Source organism: Mytilus edulis, chromosome 3 (assembly GCF_963676685.1).
Source record: "Mytilus edulis chromosome 3, xbMytEdul2.2, whole genome shotgun sequence".
NCBI classification, from domain to species: Eukaryota; Metazoa; Mollusca; class Bivalvia; order Mytilida; family Mytilidae; genus Mytilus; species Mytilus edulis.
The window spans coordinates 26,263,157-26,279,109 of record NC_092346.1 but is presented as its reverse complement, the minus strand read 5'-3'; the positions used below and the strand labels follow the sequence as shown (position 1 = coordinate 26,279,109).

The window sequence follows — 15,953 nt, the reverse complement described above, 5'->3', positions numbered from 1 at the left end:
CAAAATATGTCCATGCAACATATCGATTGGGCGAAAAGTAGTCATTTCTTCAAAGTCAGAACAGAAAAAAAAGATTTATGGAAGGACATCTTGATAGTATTATTTCCTTTACAATTTTACCCAAAACTAAAAGAAATATACTGGTAAACAATTAAAAAGGTGCTTGATAGGAATGAAGTCCTTTATTTTTTCGGACTACAATGTGTACCGTATGTGTGATGGATTTGAATTCAATCAATAACTTTGAAATGTTTTCTCATATGTATACACAAAAGGGAGGACTGGTATTTGTACTTCTGTTAGAATATGTCTTCGTCCGTTTCACATGCCAAACTTTTTCTAGTACAGTTTAAACGGGAAAATTTTGTTGAGAATTTTTTTTAATATGACAAAATAACGAGCAAAACTATTTCTTGCAATGGCACACACAGAGAATAATTTTTTTAGTAAAAATCAGTAAAAAAAAATTCTCCAAAATATACCATGGCCAGGACCTGACAGTTTTTAGCAGTGTACAAATGAAAATCGTCCGGAAAACTGCGCTTGCTGTCATTTTGAGGGATCATGCAACATTTCACCTATTACCCATAAACAACATAGGTTCTCAATTACTAAAAAAAGTTCTAAAAGATAATTTCAAATCAGAGTAAACATATTAACTTCCTTATATCCAGTCGAATTGTCTATATGTTATGCACAAAGCTGGTTCTTTTAAAACGTTTGTATCAGGGAAAACATTTTTCTTTGACTTTTAAAACATGTAGGGGAAACGGATTTCCTAACCATTCACATATAATATTCCGTATTTCTGATTTTTTGTTCGATAACGTAAATTATACGACTTTTTTATGACTTCGTGAACTTGTGCCATTTATTTTTGCTGGTCTTTAGGAAGACAATTTACAATTGTGCAGTGAACGGAGGCACTTATACATAACCTTATAATTCTGTTTGGAAACAAAAATAAATTCCCAATATATAAATATACATGTATGAATATACATGTATTATATGTCATGTACATGATTGGATTTTGTAGATATAACTACCGCACAGAAAAAGTATCATGGATTTCATATTCAAGGTTTTGAATTCTACCCTTGTTGAAAACCTGTGGAGACCTCTACAGTTCCTTAAAACATCAATTATTTTTTTGTAAATTGAGTGCCGTCTCCCTGAACATGCTAACACTTAAGTCATATCTTTTCATTTTCATATTTTTTTCCCCTGTTTGTTTCTGTTGTCTTGATTGTTGAAACGATTAGTGGTATCTAACAATATTTATGAAAACTTTCTGAGAATTATGAATATTTCTTCTCTGTCAGATATGGATCATTACCAATGATAAAATGAAATGCCGTACATCACATCTTATAGAGGTTTAAATTTCAAATATTCGTCAATAACTTAAAATATAGAGCAATTTTTTCTTCAACATTTCAAATGTTAAAGGGTACATTTGTATTTTTTTACTTCGATTTGAAGGAAATTTATTTCAGTTTAACAGATATGATCCAATGGAAATTTTCACATGGAACCTTCGGTAAATAGGAAAATGAAAAGATACGGGATAATTTACAGAGAGACCACTCTCCATCCATGAGAAAAACAGAGGGAATTTAAAAATATAAAGGTCTCCACAAGGCTTTCAACAAGGATGGAATCTCACTGAGCTTCTGAAAAGCTCTAAATCGCCCCAACATGTACATACGTTTGGTCATCAAGAGATTCTGGTTTCTCTTTTTGTGTGTCATAAACATTCAATTCGGATTTGAATTTAATTTACCGAAACATTTCCGTACATTAAATCTTAGGACGGTCAGAACATTTTAAGGACGCAACAGATCGAAGTACAATTTTAAGTAGTACATAGATGTGCAATAATTCAGCTTCCTGTACATGTTCATGAAGTTCTAAATTTTGAATGTTGATTTTTTTACATTACAAAATCTCAAAATGTCCGTTAACAATGAAAATGTTTGACCATGAAAAATCACATATCTAAGAAAAGCAGTCGTTTAATTGATTATAAGAAAGTTTCAGTATATCATGTCAAATTTCTTTAATTTGAGAGTTTCCCTTTAGTTACAAATGTAGCTCCATGTCTGATGGTGAAATAAAAATGAATGTCTCAGAAAGTGGTGAATTAGTTTCCATAAATAACAGATGAATCGGGCCAAGCTTAGTAACTTACAGTAAACAGACTACTGTAACATTGACGCACTCGTCGAACTGTTTAAAAGATTTGTGTTTATGACCAAACATTTATATACAACTTCATTTATAAATTAATCTGGATTTCATAGCGCGTCGTCACAATAATGAAAGTTATAAAAAAAAAATCTATAACCAGCAGATCTATACTTCTATAAAGAAAGTATTCTTGAACAAAAGGGTTTTTATTATAAAATGGTCCTAACTATAGAATAGATAGTTTACCACAGAAATCTTAAACAGAAGTTTCGACAATTTTAAACAGAAGAGATTTGAAAATAAATTTAACTTTAAATAAACACTGAAATAATTTTAATACCTCGAAGGTGTAAAGAATAAACCAACAATCTCAATTTATAAAAGTGTCTTCATTGCACTAACCGACGAGTTCGTGTTTACAGTAGAAACAGTGGATGTGACTCCAATAAATTCATTATTATCGACTCATTAAGAATTGAACGATGCACAGTTAGTGCGTGAATTTTTCTTGCTACCTGATTGGAAGATATTCCGAGACGTGAATAATCAAAATTTATTGATTGGTTAGGACAATCCAAATCTAGTAAATGTCCGTCAATCCCGTAGAGTATCGGATTTGTCCTCTCTATATTAGCAATTAGATTTTGCCTGGTCATTAATCATGCATATTCATAATATTGGTACACAGGTAAATTTTATCTATAAATAGTCGAATCTTCTGGAGTTTCGTAAACAACAACGTTAAACGATATATACTTCTTCATAACGTGTGACCTCACGTGTGTGGTAAAATTTGTTGATTGATCCAAGTGGCTAAATGAATTAATCTACAAAGCGAGAGCACTTTCCATTTTCATCAGCTAAGAGTCGACTATAGCCCTTTTTAAAAGGCTAATGCTCGTCATTGTAGTCATGAATATTTATCGCTTATTCTAAATTGATAAAGATTTTATCGAGGTCGCACCAACTACAGCTAAGATCGCACGACGAAGCCATTGTTTATGACAGAACACACATTCTAGATTATGTATTTTTGTTTCCGTCAGTTCGAAAGTATTTGATCATTTCAACTCCTTTGTATTTCATAATATGTGTCATGAACAAAGACATATGTTCGATTGAATAATGATTTCCTCGTAACAAATGATAGAAATTTCGGAGATCCCGTATTTGATCCTTTACCGTTAAAATGAAAATGCCAATGACAGAGGTTGATTATAAAAAATGTTTTACTGTGTTAAAAAAACTTCGACTTAAACAATGAAAACTTACACGTTGGACATGAAATATTTTGTCGATGAAGAAAATTAAATGTCACTTCTGAAATAAGTTTGTCGATAACGTAACTTATTCTGACGGTAAAGAAACGCGAATTCGATCACTACTCTGTTACGGGCTGTATGCATAATACCGGCAAGTAGCATATTTAGAAACGCCTAGGAAGAAGACAAAATTAACGGGCTTTACTGAATTCATTGGTTAGTCTAGTGGTGTGTTGTTGCAACTCTATTCCATGCGTGTTAATAACACTCAAGAGTGTTTCGAGAACTAGCAAACAATGTTGAACCCTGACACATTATTTGAGTGTCTGAGGAGCATATAATTAGGTGGTGGTCTTTGGTTGTTGTCTGTCACTCTATGGTTTTCGAGATTGGATATGTCTTGTAGGAGCTATACTAGCCTACTATACAGTTTGGGTTTTGTATCATAGTTGAAGGCCATACTGTGTCCTATTATTGAATACATTTACGTCCCTGTGACTAGATGTCTTGTCAAGCAAGCTTTTACATACCGCATCTTCTTATTTCTATGATTTTTTGGTATGTGTAAGATGGTTAGGTACCAGTCGATTTTGTTTTTTGGAGTAACTACTTTCACAAAATTACAGCTCTTGGACCATAGAAAATACAATAAGTAAACTACTTGTTATGTGCCCTTGTTTTATTTTGACTTTTTCTAATGCATTTGTATTCAATAAAGTCCTAACTCAGTGATCGAACTTATCTTTTTAGTTCCGCGGGGCGAATTACATCTTACGAGAGGCAGGTCCGTTTCTGTCAACCCTTCATATATTCAGCTTATACTATTTTGACTGATCATTCAGAAAATAAAACACAAAACAGTGAAAAATATAGAAAATTTAATGTTATACAAAAACGATTTATCAAACTACAGCTGCTGCTTTGTCCATTTCCTGTCGTTTGTGTGTACAAGAAAAAAATCGGAAAAATTCACGAATGTTTGCTGAAAATGTTTTCTTCTTTCCATCAATGGTGTTATCTATTCTAACAATGTTTTCCTCCTTAATATCCATAGTTTGAGAATCTTTCTCCTTTTGATCTATGACCTTTTCGTCTCCTTTTTTTGCTTTTCTATTCTTCATAGCAATTTCTTTAGTCTCTACATCATCAACAGTGTGAGCCTCTTTCTTCTCATAGTCCTTATTATTCCCTGTAACTTTCTTTGCTTTGCTTTTCTTTATATCGTTTTGTTTTTTCTTTCCATCTAAAGATTGGTCCGGTTTCTTCTTTTCATTCTTTACACATTCTTTATCTCTTTTATTTATTTCTGTAAAGGTAAGTGTTACACTCAAATAAGTTTATGAAGTTTTAAAAATAAAATATAAAAATAAAGCAAGTGTTCTTACGTTCAACGAGACACTAAAATACAAAAAAGACACACGTGCAAAAATGTGTTTTTTATTGCATGCAACATACTTTGTTTCAGTATCAACTATTTGACCATGTTTTACTTTTTATGTTAAATTTGCTGTAATTTAAAGAATGTTTTAAACAAACATTTTCACGGCATGAAAAGCGTCAGCGTCCGAGAAGCAAAGTTTTGAATTAGCGACTGGTTTTTATTATTGAATTAAATGAGTTTTTGTTGTTCTTTTTTTAACATTAATTATGTTTAGTGGGTATTAATTAAAAAGAATTAAATGAGTTTTTGTTGTTCTTTTTTTAACATTAATTATGTTTAGTGGGTATTAATTAAAAAGAATTACAACACATATTCAGTTCATAAGAAGCTTTGATGTTCAGTGTTCCAATTGTAAATCTAACCATTGTTTAAGAAACTTTTAAAGGAAATGAATTTATATATTATTAAATTCATAAATTTTGAGTTTGTACGATATTTTATTCATCATTGGCATGTGTTGGTTAAATTAAGAATAAGACAATATTAAGTAGAAAACCCCTACAAGTGTACGTTTTAATAAAATGAATATGTACCTTTCTCCAACATCTTTAAGGCTTTTTTCTCCACCTTTTCCATTTGCTTCCTCCTCTTTTCTTCCTTCTTGTGTTGTACTCTAACTTCCTTGCTGTACCTTGACATAATGTTGTCAACTGCTTTGAAATACAACTGCACGACTTTTTCTTCTTCTTTGGCTATTTTCATTTTTATTTTCTCCTCTTTCTTTGCTTTGCTTTTTTCCCTTTTTATTTCCCTTTCCCTTTGCTTGAAAATAACTCCATTTAAATCAAAATTCTGGACTGTATCCTTAAAAAAAAATTACCCATCGTTTATGTAGTCCTAGATGTCATCCTTTTCCATAATCATTCGGGGAAATTATCAATAATATCATAAAACATTTAAAAATCCCAGGAATTTCCGCACTATTGTACAGTACAACAGACTACAGCAACCAACATCGCCTCGCTACTACGAACCAATTAACACGAAAAAGTAGTCAAAGAAGAACGAACAAACCGGTTCCATTAGTAATATTTGTTAGAGGCATGTTTTATTTGAACTTTATATAAGAAGTCTATATTTTATTGCTTAGTTATTTTCTGCAGGACATAATCAAAAAAATCTAGCAATCAATCAATCAACCAATCAACCCGATCTTAAATTTTACTGCAAAAAGTCCCTTTCACGTTCAGTGGCAAATAGTTTGTACATATTCAGGACAAAGAAAAACAATAAAAAAGATATCGGTCCACTGACCCATTAATATTTCACAGCCGTATATCATGTAAGATTATTGCTGTCGTCAGCATCTTTCCTATTACTATTTACCTTAAAAACATATCTGGCATCTTTCGTCGTTTTCTCTGTTGGTTCTATAAAATGACAAAAATAAATAAACTTAGTAAACTGAAAAATAAAGATGAAACATCAAATGATTCTTATAATATCCAATGACTTCAAATTAATCGACTTTCACAGTTTATGTTATTTCATGATGTTTAATGAACGACCAAACTCTGTTCTACTATTCAACTCATAGTAAATAACACGAAACAAGGAACTTATAGATATAGCTGAAAGGACTTATCATTTTAACTAAAAGCAAAAACCAAACAGAACTCAAGGAATACGACTCAATTATAGAGAAGATTTAATAAGTATTACATACTTTTGTCTAAGATGTAGGAAATAAAATATATTTAAACTAAACCATATAAAATGTTCAATTATCAAAGTTCAATTCAAGAATAAAGAAGTGTCGTCATTACCTGCTGCTGTCATTGATGCCTTCTCCTGTTCTACTTTGTCTAGTGTCTCCCCTAAGTCTTTCAATATATCATCTACACATTGAGTGTCGTCTGGAACTGTCAATTCATTGTCTTCTGTTTCTGTATTTTCTTCTGCAGTTGTGGTCTGATCTTTTAATTTGTCTAAATTGAGAAACAGACCCTGTGTGATAGCATTGAAGGAACCCATTGGTGGACTTCGGCTATTACCTGCTCTTTGGTAGGGTTGCTGTCTCTTTGAAACATTCCCCATTTCTATTCTCAATTTTATATATCACAATGATCTTCAACATTGGGGAGATAACAGGTATAGTGTGCATGACGAGACAACAAACTAACAATGAACAAAAGTATCTGATAAATTTAAGATACCACTTGTATAGACGCGAGACGATGTTGCCCTTGACATATTGTCACTGAAGGCTTAGAACAGAGAACCAGAATGATATTTTATTTTATCTGAGAAATGACCAATTATTATACAATGAACATCATAGTTTACTCATTTTTTTAATCAATAGACATAGATCATGTACAGACAATTTATACCCAAATAGCAAACCCAGTATATTATACAAAACATAAGGTTATAATTTGTCCATAGGTTAAGAAAATACTAGTAGTAGTCAATAAATGTACAAAAGGATCATAAAAGACGATCTTTATTTTGATTTATAATTCAGAAGTGTCCGCGAAGACAGAGGAGGAAGACTATTTGACGAACATACCTAATTCCTTTAACAATGCAGATTCCCTGCCTTCAGCAGCTCTAATGTCAACCTCCACTACTTCCCATTGTTCAAGAGTGAAATCGAATGATGCAACACTGACGATCGCTTCACACAAGACAGCTGCTGTCTGGTGTACCTTTTCTTCTTGGAACTCCATACTTATCCTGTTGATTGTTGAGATAATAGAGAAAATTTAAAATGCATTGTGAAATTCGTTGTTACACCTCCCCTATATCCCCTTTCAAAACTTCAGTCTGATTGGGCAACTATATATTATATTTGATTGTTCTTGATGACTACTTATTATATTGTATGAATGAAAAGAAAAATCTAAGCTTGCTCTTAAACATTCATTTCACCAATGCATTTACTCTAAGTTTGCTTAATTTCAACTTTTCAAATGGCTTCAAACCCTGAAAATGATTCGAGAATAAACGAAATTTAACATATCTAATTTGCCGAATTCTACCCAGCTAAGATAAAGAGAAGTTAATATTGACCCTGCATGCATTTTATCTCAGATTACTGTATCATAGAGCTCCAATTTTATTGTCAAAAGTACTTTTAGAATTAGCTGTCTAGGCAAACTAAATTAATCACGAAATCTATGGAAGTATAGAGGATGATCAGCAAATTTAACATATATTGATATGTCTTAATACTTGATTAGGAGAAAGAACAACGACCTTCTCATTAACGTAACGAACTCAGTTCAAGACAATGGAAAAGAAGACTTTAACTAGTTGGTGATGAAGGGCTTAAATAAAATTTCCCTTAAAGATGATTTTCCTTTTTTGTCTCATTAGCTTTTTGAAATGGAAAACAGAGTTACTTGCTTATAAAGTACATTAAAAAAAACTCACCACAATTCTCTTTTGTTTTCCACTATCTTCTGAAAAGCTGCACGGGATTAATATTTAAAACTCTAAAAACTTATCCTTGTGCAATCTATTGCCGATACTTCGACAATAACGTTGTCAGCGGAGATGCTTGTTTATGACGTCGATGTGAATGGAATTAGCGCAAGCGCAACATTTTCTCGGGTTCTTTCCATGCTGTGGTAAATGCCATCATCAATTTCGTACATTGTATTTTAATCACATCCCGCCTTATACAGTGACGGAGGACTCTGAGTTCGTCCGTACGTATGTGTGTTCGTCCGTTCGTAGTTTTGATGCGATTTTTTTATCCGCTTCCGCGCTTTAGCTGATGAATGAAAATTTATAAGACTTTGAATTGTTTTACATTGTCTTATCGGGGCCTTTTATAGCTGACTATGCGGTATGGGCTTTGCTCATTTTTGAAGGTCGTATGGTTACCTATAGTTGTTAATATTTGTATCATTTTGGTCTTTTGTGGATAGTTGTCTCATTGGCAATAATACCACATCTTCTTTTTTTTTTTTTTTTTATATATTTAACGAGATTTTACTGAAAATATTAACTTCTATCCCCTTATCACATTTACATTATTTTTTTGCAGATTCTCAACTGTGTAATGCTATTGTGCACTTTCTCATTGTTTTGTGTGTATGTGGGGCGGGGGATAGGATATTTTTCTTTGGGTTCCCCTAGTAAGGTACGGACCACACTTTTGCTTTATTTTTAGTTTACCACTATTTTTATCCATAAATCTTCTTAATAAAATTAAGAATGGAAATGGGGAATATGTCAGAGAGACCCGACCAAACAGCAGATATCAGCTGAAGTTTTGGTTATATTTTCCATATTCTGTGTAGTGTTGCGTGGACTGTGGTTAATTGATCTGTGTAGTGTTGTGTGGACTGTGGTAAGTTGATTTGTGTAGTGTTGTTTGGACTGTGGTAAGTTGGTTTGTGTAGTGATATGTGGACTGTGGTAAATTGATCCGTGTAGTGTTGCATGGACTGTGGTAAATTGATCCGTGTAGTGTTGTGTGGACTGTGGTAAGTTGATATGTGTAGTGTTGTATGGACTGTTTTAAGTTGGTCTGTTTAGTATTGTGTGAACTGTGGTAAGTTGATATTTGCAGTATTGTGTGGACTGTGGTAAGCTGATATGTGTAGTTTTGAGTGTTCTGTGGAAAGTTGATATGTGTAGTGTTGCGTCGACTTTGGTAAGTTTATCTGTGAAGTGTTGTATGGACTGTGGTACGTTGATCTGTGTAGTGTTGTGTGGACTGTGGTAAGTTGATTTGTGTAGTGTTGTGTGGACTATGTTGCATTGGTCTGTTTAGTATTGTGTGGACTGTTGTAAGTTGGTCCCCTGATGGTTTAGTTGACTAGTAAGTTGATCTGTGTAGTGTTGTGTTGACTATGTTAAGTTGGTCTTTTTAGTATTGTGTGGACTGTTGTAAGCTGATCTGTGTAGTTTTGTGTGGACTGTTGTAAGTTGTTCTTGTGTATTGTTTAGTTGACTGTGGTAAGTTAATCCGTGTAGTGTTGTGTGGACTGTGGTAAGTTAATCCGTGTAGTGTTGTGTGGACTGTTGTAAGTTGATCTGTTTAGTATTGTGTGGACTGTTGTAAGTTGAACAGTGTAGTGTTGTGGTGTGGACTGTGGTAAGTTAATCCGTGTAGTGTTGTGCGGACTGTTGATCTTTTTAGTATTGTGTGGATCGACAATTTTTTTTTTTCATTTACCTGTGAAGGATATGAAACAGTTTTTTTCAAAAGTGATGATTTTCGAAAAATTGTTAAATATTTTACAGTGGTATCTTTGGTAACTTTGTTTAAACCTGTTTGTTTAATTTTGACCTTCGTTGTTCATAGTGTGTGGTAGTCTTTGGTTGTTGTCTGCCATATAAGTACGGTGTCTGTCACTCTATGGTTTTCGAGATTGGATATGTCTTGTAGGAGCTACTAGCCTACTGGGTTTTGTATCATAGTTGAAGGCCATACTGTGCCCTATTATTGCATACATTTACGTCACTGTGACTAGATGTCTTGTTAGCAAGCTTAAACATACCGCATCTTCTTATTTCTATGATTTTTAGAATGTGTAAGATGGTTAGGTACCAGCCGATTTCGTGTTTTTGAGTAACTACTTTCACAAAATTACAGCTCTTGGACCATAGAAAGTACAATAGGATAGTACTTTTTATGTGCCTTTGTTTTGTTTGGACTTTTTTTATTCATTTGTATTCAATAAAGCCCTGAATCAGTGATCGAACTTATCTTTTTAGTTCCCGGCGAATTACATCTTACGAGAGGCAGGTCCGTTTGTGTAATCCCTAAATACAGCTTATACTATTTTGACTGATCAAGTTCAGAAAAATAATTACAAAAACAGTGAAAAATATAGAAAATTTAATTTTATACAAAAACGATTTATCAAACTACAGCTTTGTTACAAGAAAAGATCTGGAAAAATGCACGAATGTTTGCTGAAAATGTGTTCTTCTTTCCATCAATGGTTGTATCTATTCTAACAATGTTTTTCTCCTTAATATCCATAGTTTGAGAATCTTTCTCCTTTTGATCTATGACCTTTTCTTCTCTTTTTTTTTCCTTTCTATTCTTCATGGCAATTTCTTTAGTCTCTACATCATCAACAGTGTGAGCCTCTTTCTTCTCATAGTCCTTATTATTCCCTGTAACTTTCTTTGCTATGCTTTTCTTTGTATCGTTGTGCTTTTTATTCAAATCTAAAGATTGAGCCGGTTTCTTCTTTTCATTATTGACACATTCTTTCTCTCTTTTCTTTATTTCTGTAAAGGTAAGTGTTACACTCAAATGAGTTTATAAAGTTTTAAAATTAAAGAAATAAAACAACACTAGTGTTCTTACGTTGAACGAGACATTAAAATACAATTAAGACACACGTGCAAAAATGATTTTTTTATTGCATGCAACATATTTTGTTTCAGTATCAACAATTTGACCATGTTTTACTTTTTATGTTTAATTTGCTGTAATTTAAAGAATGTTTTAAACAAACATTTTCACGGCACGAAAAGCGTCAGCGTCCGAGAAGCAAAGTTTTGAATTAGCAACTGGTTTTTATTATTGAATTAAATGAGTTTTTGTTGTTCTTTTTTTAACATTAATTATATTTAGTGGGTTTTAATAATAAAGAATTACAACACATATTCAGTTCATAAGAAGCTTTGATGTTCAGTGTTCCAATTGTAAATCTAACCATTGTTTAAGAAACTTTTAAAGGAAATAATTTATATATTATTTAATTCATAAATTTTGAGTTTGTACGATATTTTATTCATCATTGGCATGTGTTGGTTAAATTAAGAATAAGACAATATTAAGTAGAAAACCCCTACAAGTGTACGTTTTAATAAAATGAATATGTACCTTTCTCCAACATCTTTAAGGCTTTTTTCTCCACCTTTTCCATTTGCTTCCTCCTCTTTTCTTCCTTCTTGTGTTGTACTCTAACTTCCTTGCTGTACCTTGACATAATGTTGTCAACTGCTTTGAAATACAACTGCACGACTTTTTCTTCTTCTTTGGCTATTTTCATTTTTATTTTCTCCTCTTTCTTTGCTTTGCGTTTTTCCCTCTTTATTTCCCTTTTCCTTTGCTTGCTAATAGCTCCATTTAAATCAAAATTCTGGACTGTATCCTATAAAAAACAATAACCCATCGTGTATGTAGTCTTTGATGTCATAATTTTTTCATAATCATTCGAGGAAATTATCAATAATATCATATCTCATAAAACATTAAAAAAAACCCAGGAATTTCCGAACTATTGTACAGTACAACAGACTACAGCAACCAACATCGCCCCGCTACTACGAACCAATAAACACAAAAAAGTAGTCAAAGAAGAACGAACAAACCGGTTCCATTAGTAATATTTGTAAGAGGCATGTTGTATTTGCACTTTATATAAAAAGTCTATATTTTATTGCTTAGTATTTTTCTGCAGGACATTATCAAAAAAATCTAGCAATCAATCAATCCACCAATCAACCATCTTAAATTGTACAGCAAAAAGTCCCATCCACGTTCAGTGGCAAATAGTTCGTACATATTCAGGACAAAGAAAAGCAATAAAAAAGATATCGGTCCACGAACCCATTAATATTTCACAGCCGTATATCATGTTAGATTATTGCTGTCGTCAGCATCTTTCCTATTACTATTTACCTTAAAAACATATCTGGCATCTTTCGTCGTTTTCTCTGTTGGTTCTATAAAATGACAAAAATAAATAAACTTAGTAAACTGAAAAATAAAGATGAAACATCAAATAATTCTTTTAATATCCAATTACTTCAAATTAATCGACTTTCACAGTTTATGTTATTTACTGATGTTTAATGAACGACCAAACTCTGTACTACTATTCAACTCATAGTAAATAACATGAAACAAGGAACTTATAGGTATAGCTGAAAGGACTTATTAATTTAACTAAAAGCAAAAAACAAACAGAACTCAAGGAATACGACTCAATTATGGAGAAGAGTTAGTAAGTATTACGTACTTGTGTCTAAGATGTAGGAAATAAAATATATTCAAACTAAACCAAATAAAATGTTCAATAAGAAAGGTGAATTCAAGAAGCAGTGACGTCATTACCTGCTGCTATCATTAATGTCTTCTGCTGTTCTACTTCGTCTAGTGTCTCCCCTAAGTCTTTCAATATATCATCTACACATTGAGTGTCGTCTGGAACTGTCAATTCATTGTCTTCTGTTTCTATATTTTCTTCTGCAGTTGTGTTCTGATCTTTTAATTTGTCTAAATTGAGAAACAGACCCTGTGTGATAGCATTGAAGGAACCCATTGGTGGACTTCGGCTATTACCTGCTCTTTGGTAGGGTTGCTGTCTCTTTGACACATTCCCCATTTCCCATTTCTATTCTCAATTTTATATATCACAATGATCTTCAACATTGGGGAGATAACGGGTATATTGTACATGATGAGACAACAAACTAACAATGAACAAAAGTATCTGATAAATTTAAGATACCACTTGTATAGACGCGAGACGATGTTGCCCTTGACATATTGTAAGGCTTAGAACAGAGAACCAGAATGATATTTTATTTTATCTGAGAAATGACCAATTATTATACAATGAACATCATAGTTTACTCAGTTTTGAATCAATAGATACTAGTATATAAATTATCTACAGACAATTTAGTTATTTACCAAAATAGCATCTTTAATGATATATTATACAAAACTATACGGTTTCCATTTATTAAGGTTTAGAAAATACTAGTAGTGGTCAATAAATGTACAAAAGGATCATTAGCGACGATCTTTATTTTGATTTATAATACAGAAGTGTCCGCGAAGACAGAGGAGGAAGACTATTTGACGAACATACCTAATTCCTTTAACAATTCAGATTCCCTGCCTTCAGCAGCTCTAATGTCAACTTCCACTACTTCCCATTGTTCAAGGGTGAAATGGAATGATGCAACACTGACGATCGCTTCACACAAGACAGCTGCTGTCTGATGTACCTTTTCTTCTTGGGACTCCATACTTATCCTGTTGATTGATGAGATAATAGAGAAAATTTAAAATGCATTGTGAAATTCGTTGTTACCCCTCCCCTATATCCCCTTTCAAAACTTCAGTCTGATTGGGCAACTATATATTATATTTGATTGTTCTTGATGACTACTTATTATATTGTATGAATGAAAAGAAAAATCTAAGATAGCTCTTAAACATTCATTTCACCAATGCATTTACTCTAAGTTTGCTTAATTTCAACTTTCAAATGGCTTAAAACCCTGCAAATGATTCTAGAATAAACGAAATTTAACATATCTAATTTGTCGAATTCTACCCAGCTAAGAGAAGTTAATATTGACCCTGCATGCATTTTATCTCAGATTACTGTATCATAGAGCTCCAATTTTAAGGTAAAAGGTACTTTTAGAATTAGATGTCTAGGCAAACTGAATTTATCGCAAAATCTATGGAAGTATAGAGGATAATCAGCAAATTTAACATACACTAATATGTCTTAATACTTTATTAGGAGATAGAACAACGACCTTCTCATTAACGTAACGAACTCAGTTCAAGACAATGGAAAAGAAGACTTACGTTAACTGGTAGGCGATGAAGGCCTTAAATAAAATTTCCCTTAAAGATGATTTTCATTTTTTGTCTGATTAGCTTTTTGAAATGGAAAACATAATTACTTGGTTAAAAAACTCACCACACTTCTCTTTTGATTTCCACTATCTTCTGAAAGGCTGCGAGGGATTAATATTTAAAACTCTGAAAACTTATCCTTGTGTAATCTATTGCCGATACTTCGACAATAACGTTGTCAGCGGAGATGTTTGTTTATGACGTCGATGTGAATGGAAGCGCAACATTTTTTTTCGGATTCCTTCCATGCTGTGGTAAATGTCCCAAGTCATCATCAATTTCGTACATTGTGTTTTAGTCATATTCCGCCTTATACAGTGACAGAGAAGTTCGTCCGTTCGTAGTTTTGATGCGATTTTTTATCCGCTTCCGCGCTTTAAAAGAGGGACGAAAGATACCAAAGGGACAGTCAAACTCATAAATCCCAACTAAACTGACAACGCCATGGCTAAAAATGAAAAAGACAAACAGAAAAACAATAGAACACATGACACAACATAGAAAACTAAAGAACAAACAACACGAACCCCACAAAAACTAGGGGTGATCTAAGGTGCTCCGGAAGGGTAAGCAGATCCTACTCCACATGTGGCACCCGTCGTGCTGCTTTAACTGATGAACGAAAATTTATGAGACTTTGACGAGATATTACTGAAAATATTAACTTCTGCGCCTATTATTTTATTTTTATCATTTGACTATATTTTGGGTTTTACTTTTGGAAGAAGTTATGTTTACACACTGTAGTAAACATTTGTTATCCCCTTATCACATTTACATTATTTTTTTGCAGATTCTCATCTGTGTAATGCTATTGTACACTTTCTCATTGTTTTGTGTGTATGTGGGGCGGGGATAGGATATTTTTCTTTGGGTTCCCCTAGTAAGGTATGGCCCACACTTTTGCTTTATTTTTAGTTTACCACTATTTTTATCCATCTTCTTAATAAAATGAAGAATGGAAATGGGGAATATGCCAGAGAGACAACAACCCGACCAAAAAGCAGACATCAGCTGAATGCCACCGATGGGTCGGAGGCGGTCCTCAGCTGGCACCTAAATTAAACCCCTTATTGCAATTTATGATATCTAACTTTCTCGCAATTTCAATCATATCATAAGAATCTTTGTTTTTCTCTGTAGCCAGTGATGGCTTATGCTAGGGGTGGGATGTCATTTTGCTAGCTCGGCTTGCAGTACTGCTTGTTCTTTCACATATATATAGTGTGGCTCCGTGTTAAAGGCCGTACCTTGACAAATACTGGTTTACTTGTCTCATTGGCGCTCATACTGCATCTTCCTATATCTATGTTGTAATTTAATCTGTTTAGTGTTGTGTGGACTTTTGTAAGTTTATCTGTGTAGTCTTGTATGAACCGTTGTAGGTTGATCTTTGTAGTGTTGTGTGGACTTTTGTAAGTTGGGCTGTTTAGTGTTGTGTCGACTTTTGTAAGTTTATCTGTGTAGTTTT

The 15,953-nt window shown here is 33.0% G+C and overlaps 2 protein-coding genes across 2 annotated transcripts; both read right to left on the bottom strand.

Moving 5' to 3' along the window:
• Positions 1–4,319: 4,319 nt before the first annotated feature.
• Positions 4,320–8,503, bottom strand: LOC139516088 (DNA ligase 1-like). The gene is made up of 6 exons (XM_071305938.1): positions 8,275–8,503; positions 7,409–7,575; positions 6,663–6,824; positions 6,223–6,266; positions 5,430–5,700; positions 4,320–4,761 (listed from the first exon to the last, which is right to left on the bottom strand). The coding sequence occupies exons 2-6, from the start codon at positions 7,566–7,568 to the stop codon at positions 4,358–4,360; spliced, it is 1,041 nt and encodes a 346-aa protein (XP_071162039.1). The 5' UTR covers positions 7,569–7,575; positions 8,275–8,503; the 3' UTR covers positions 4,320–4,357.
• A 2,178-nt stretch (positions 8,504–10,681) lies between these two features.
• Positions 10,682–14,670, bottom strand: LOC139516090 (uncharacterized protein PF3D7_1120000-like). The gene is made up of 6 exons (XM_071305939.1): positions 14,547–14,670; positions 13,698–13,864; positions 12,935–13,096; positions 12,500–12,543; positions 11,699–11,969; positions 10,682–11,097 (listed from the first exon to the last, which is right to left on the bottom strand). Exons 2-6 carry the CDS (start codon positions 13,855–13,857, stop codon positions 10,721–10,723), a joined length of 1,014 nt encoding a protein of 337 aa, XP_071162040.1. The 5' UTR covers positions 13,858–13,864; positions 14,547–14,670; the 3' UTR covers positions 10,682–10,720.
• Positions 14,671–15,953: the final 1,283 nt, after the last annotated feature.

What these genes read in the sequence shown, in the direction of transcription:
- LOC139516088 (XM_071305938.1), bottom strand. Translation starts at nt 7,568, where the DNA reads ATGGAGTTCCAAGAAGAAAAGGTACACCAGACAGCAGCTGTCTTGTGT. An exon ending in ATGCCAGATATGTTTTTAAG is followed by an intron (nt 5,701 to 6,222) that starts GTAAATAGTAAT and finishes TTTTTTTTTAAG; the next exon opens with GATACAGTCCAGAATTTTGA. An exon ending in CTTAAAGATGTTGGAGAAAG is followed by an intron (nt 4,762 to 5,429) that starts GTACATATTCAT and finishes TTACCTTTACAG; the next exon opens with AAATAAATAAAAGAGATAAA.
- LOC139516090 (XM_071305939.1), bottom strand. Translation starts at nt 13,857, where the DNA reads ATGGAGTCCCAAGAAGAAAAGGTACATCAGACAGCAGCTGTCTTGTGT. An exon ending in TGAATTGTTAAAGGAATTAG is followed by an intron (nt 13,097 to 13,697) that starts GTATGTTCGTCA and finishes TTCTCAATTTAG; the next exon opens with ACAAATTAAAAGATCAGAAC. An exon ending in CTTAAAGATGTTGGAGAAAG is followed by an intron (nt 11,098 to 11,698) that starts GTACATATTCAT and finishes TTACCTTTACAG; the next exon opens with AAATAAAGAAAAGAGAGAAA.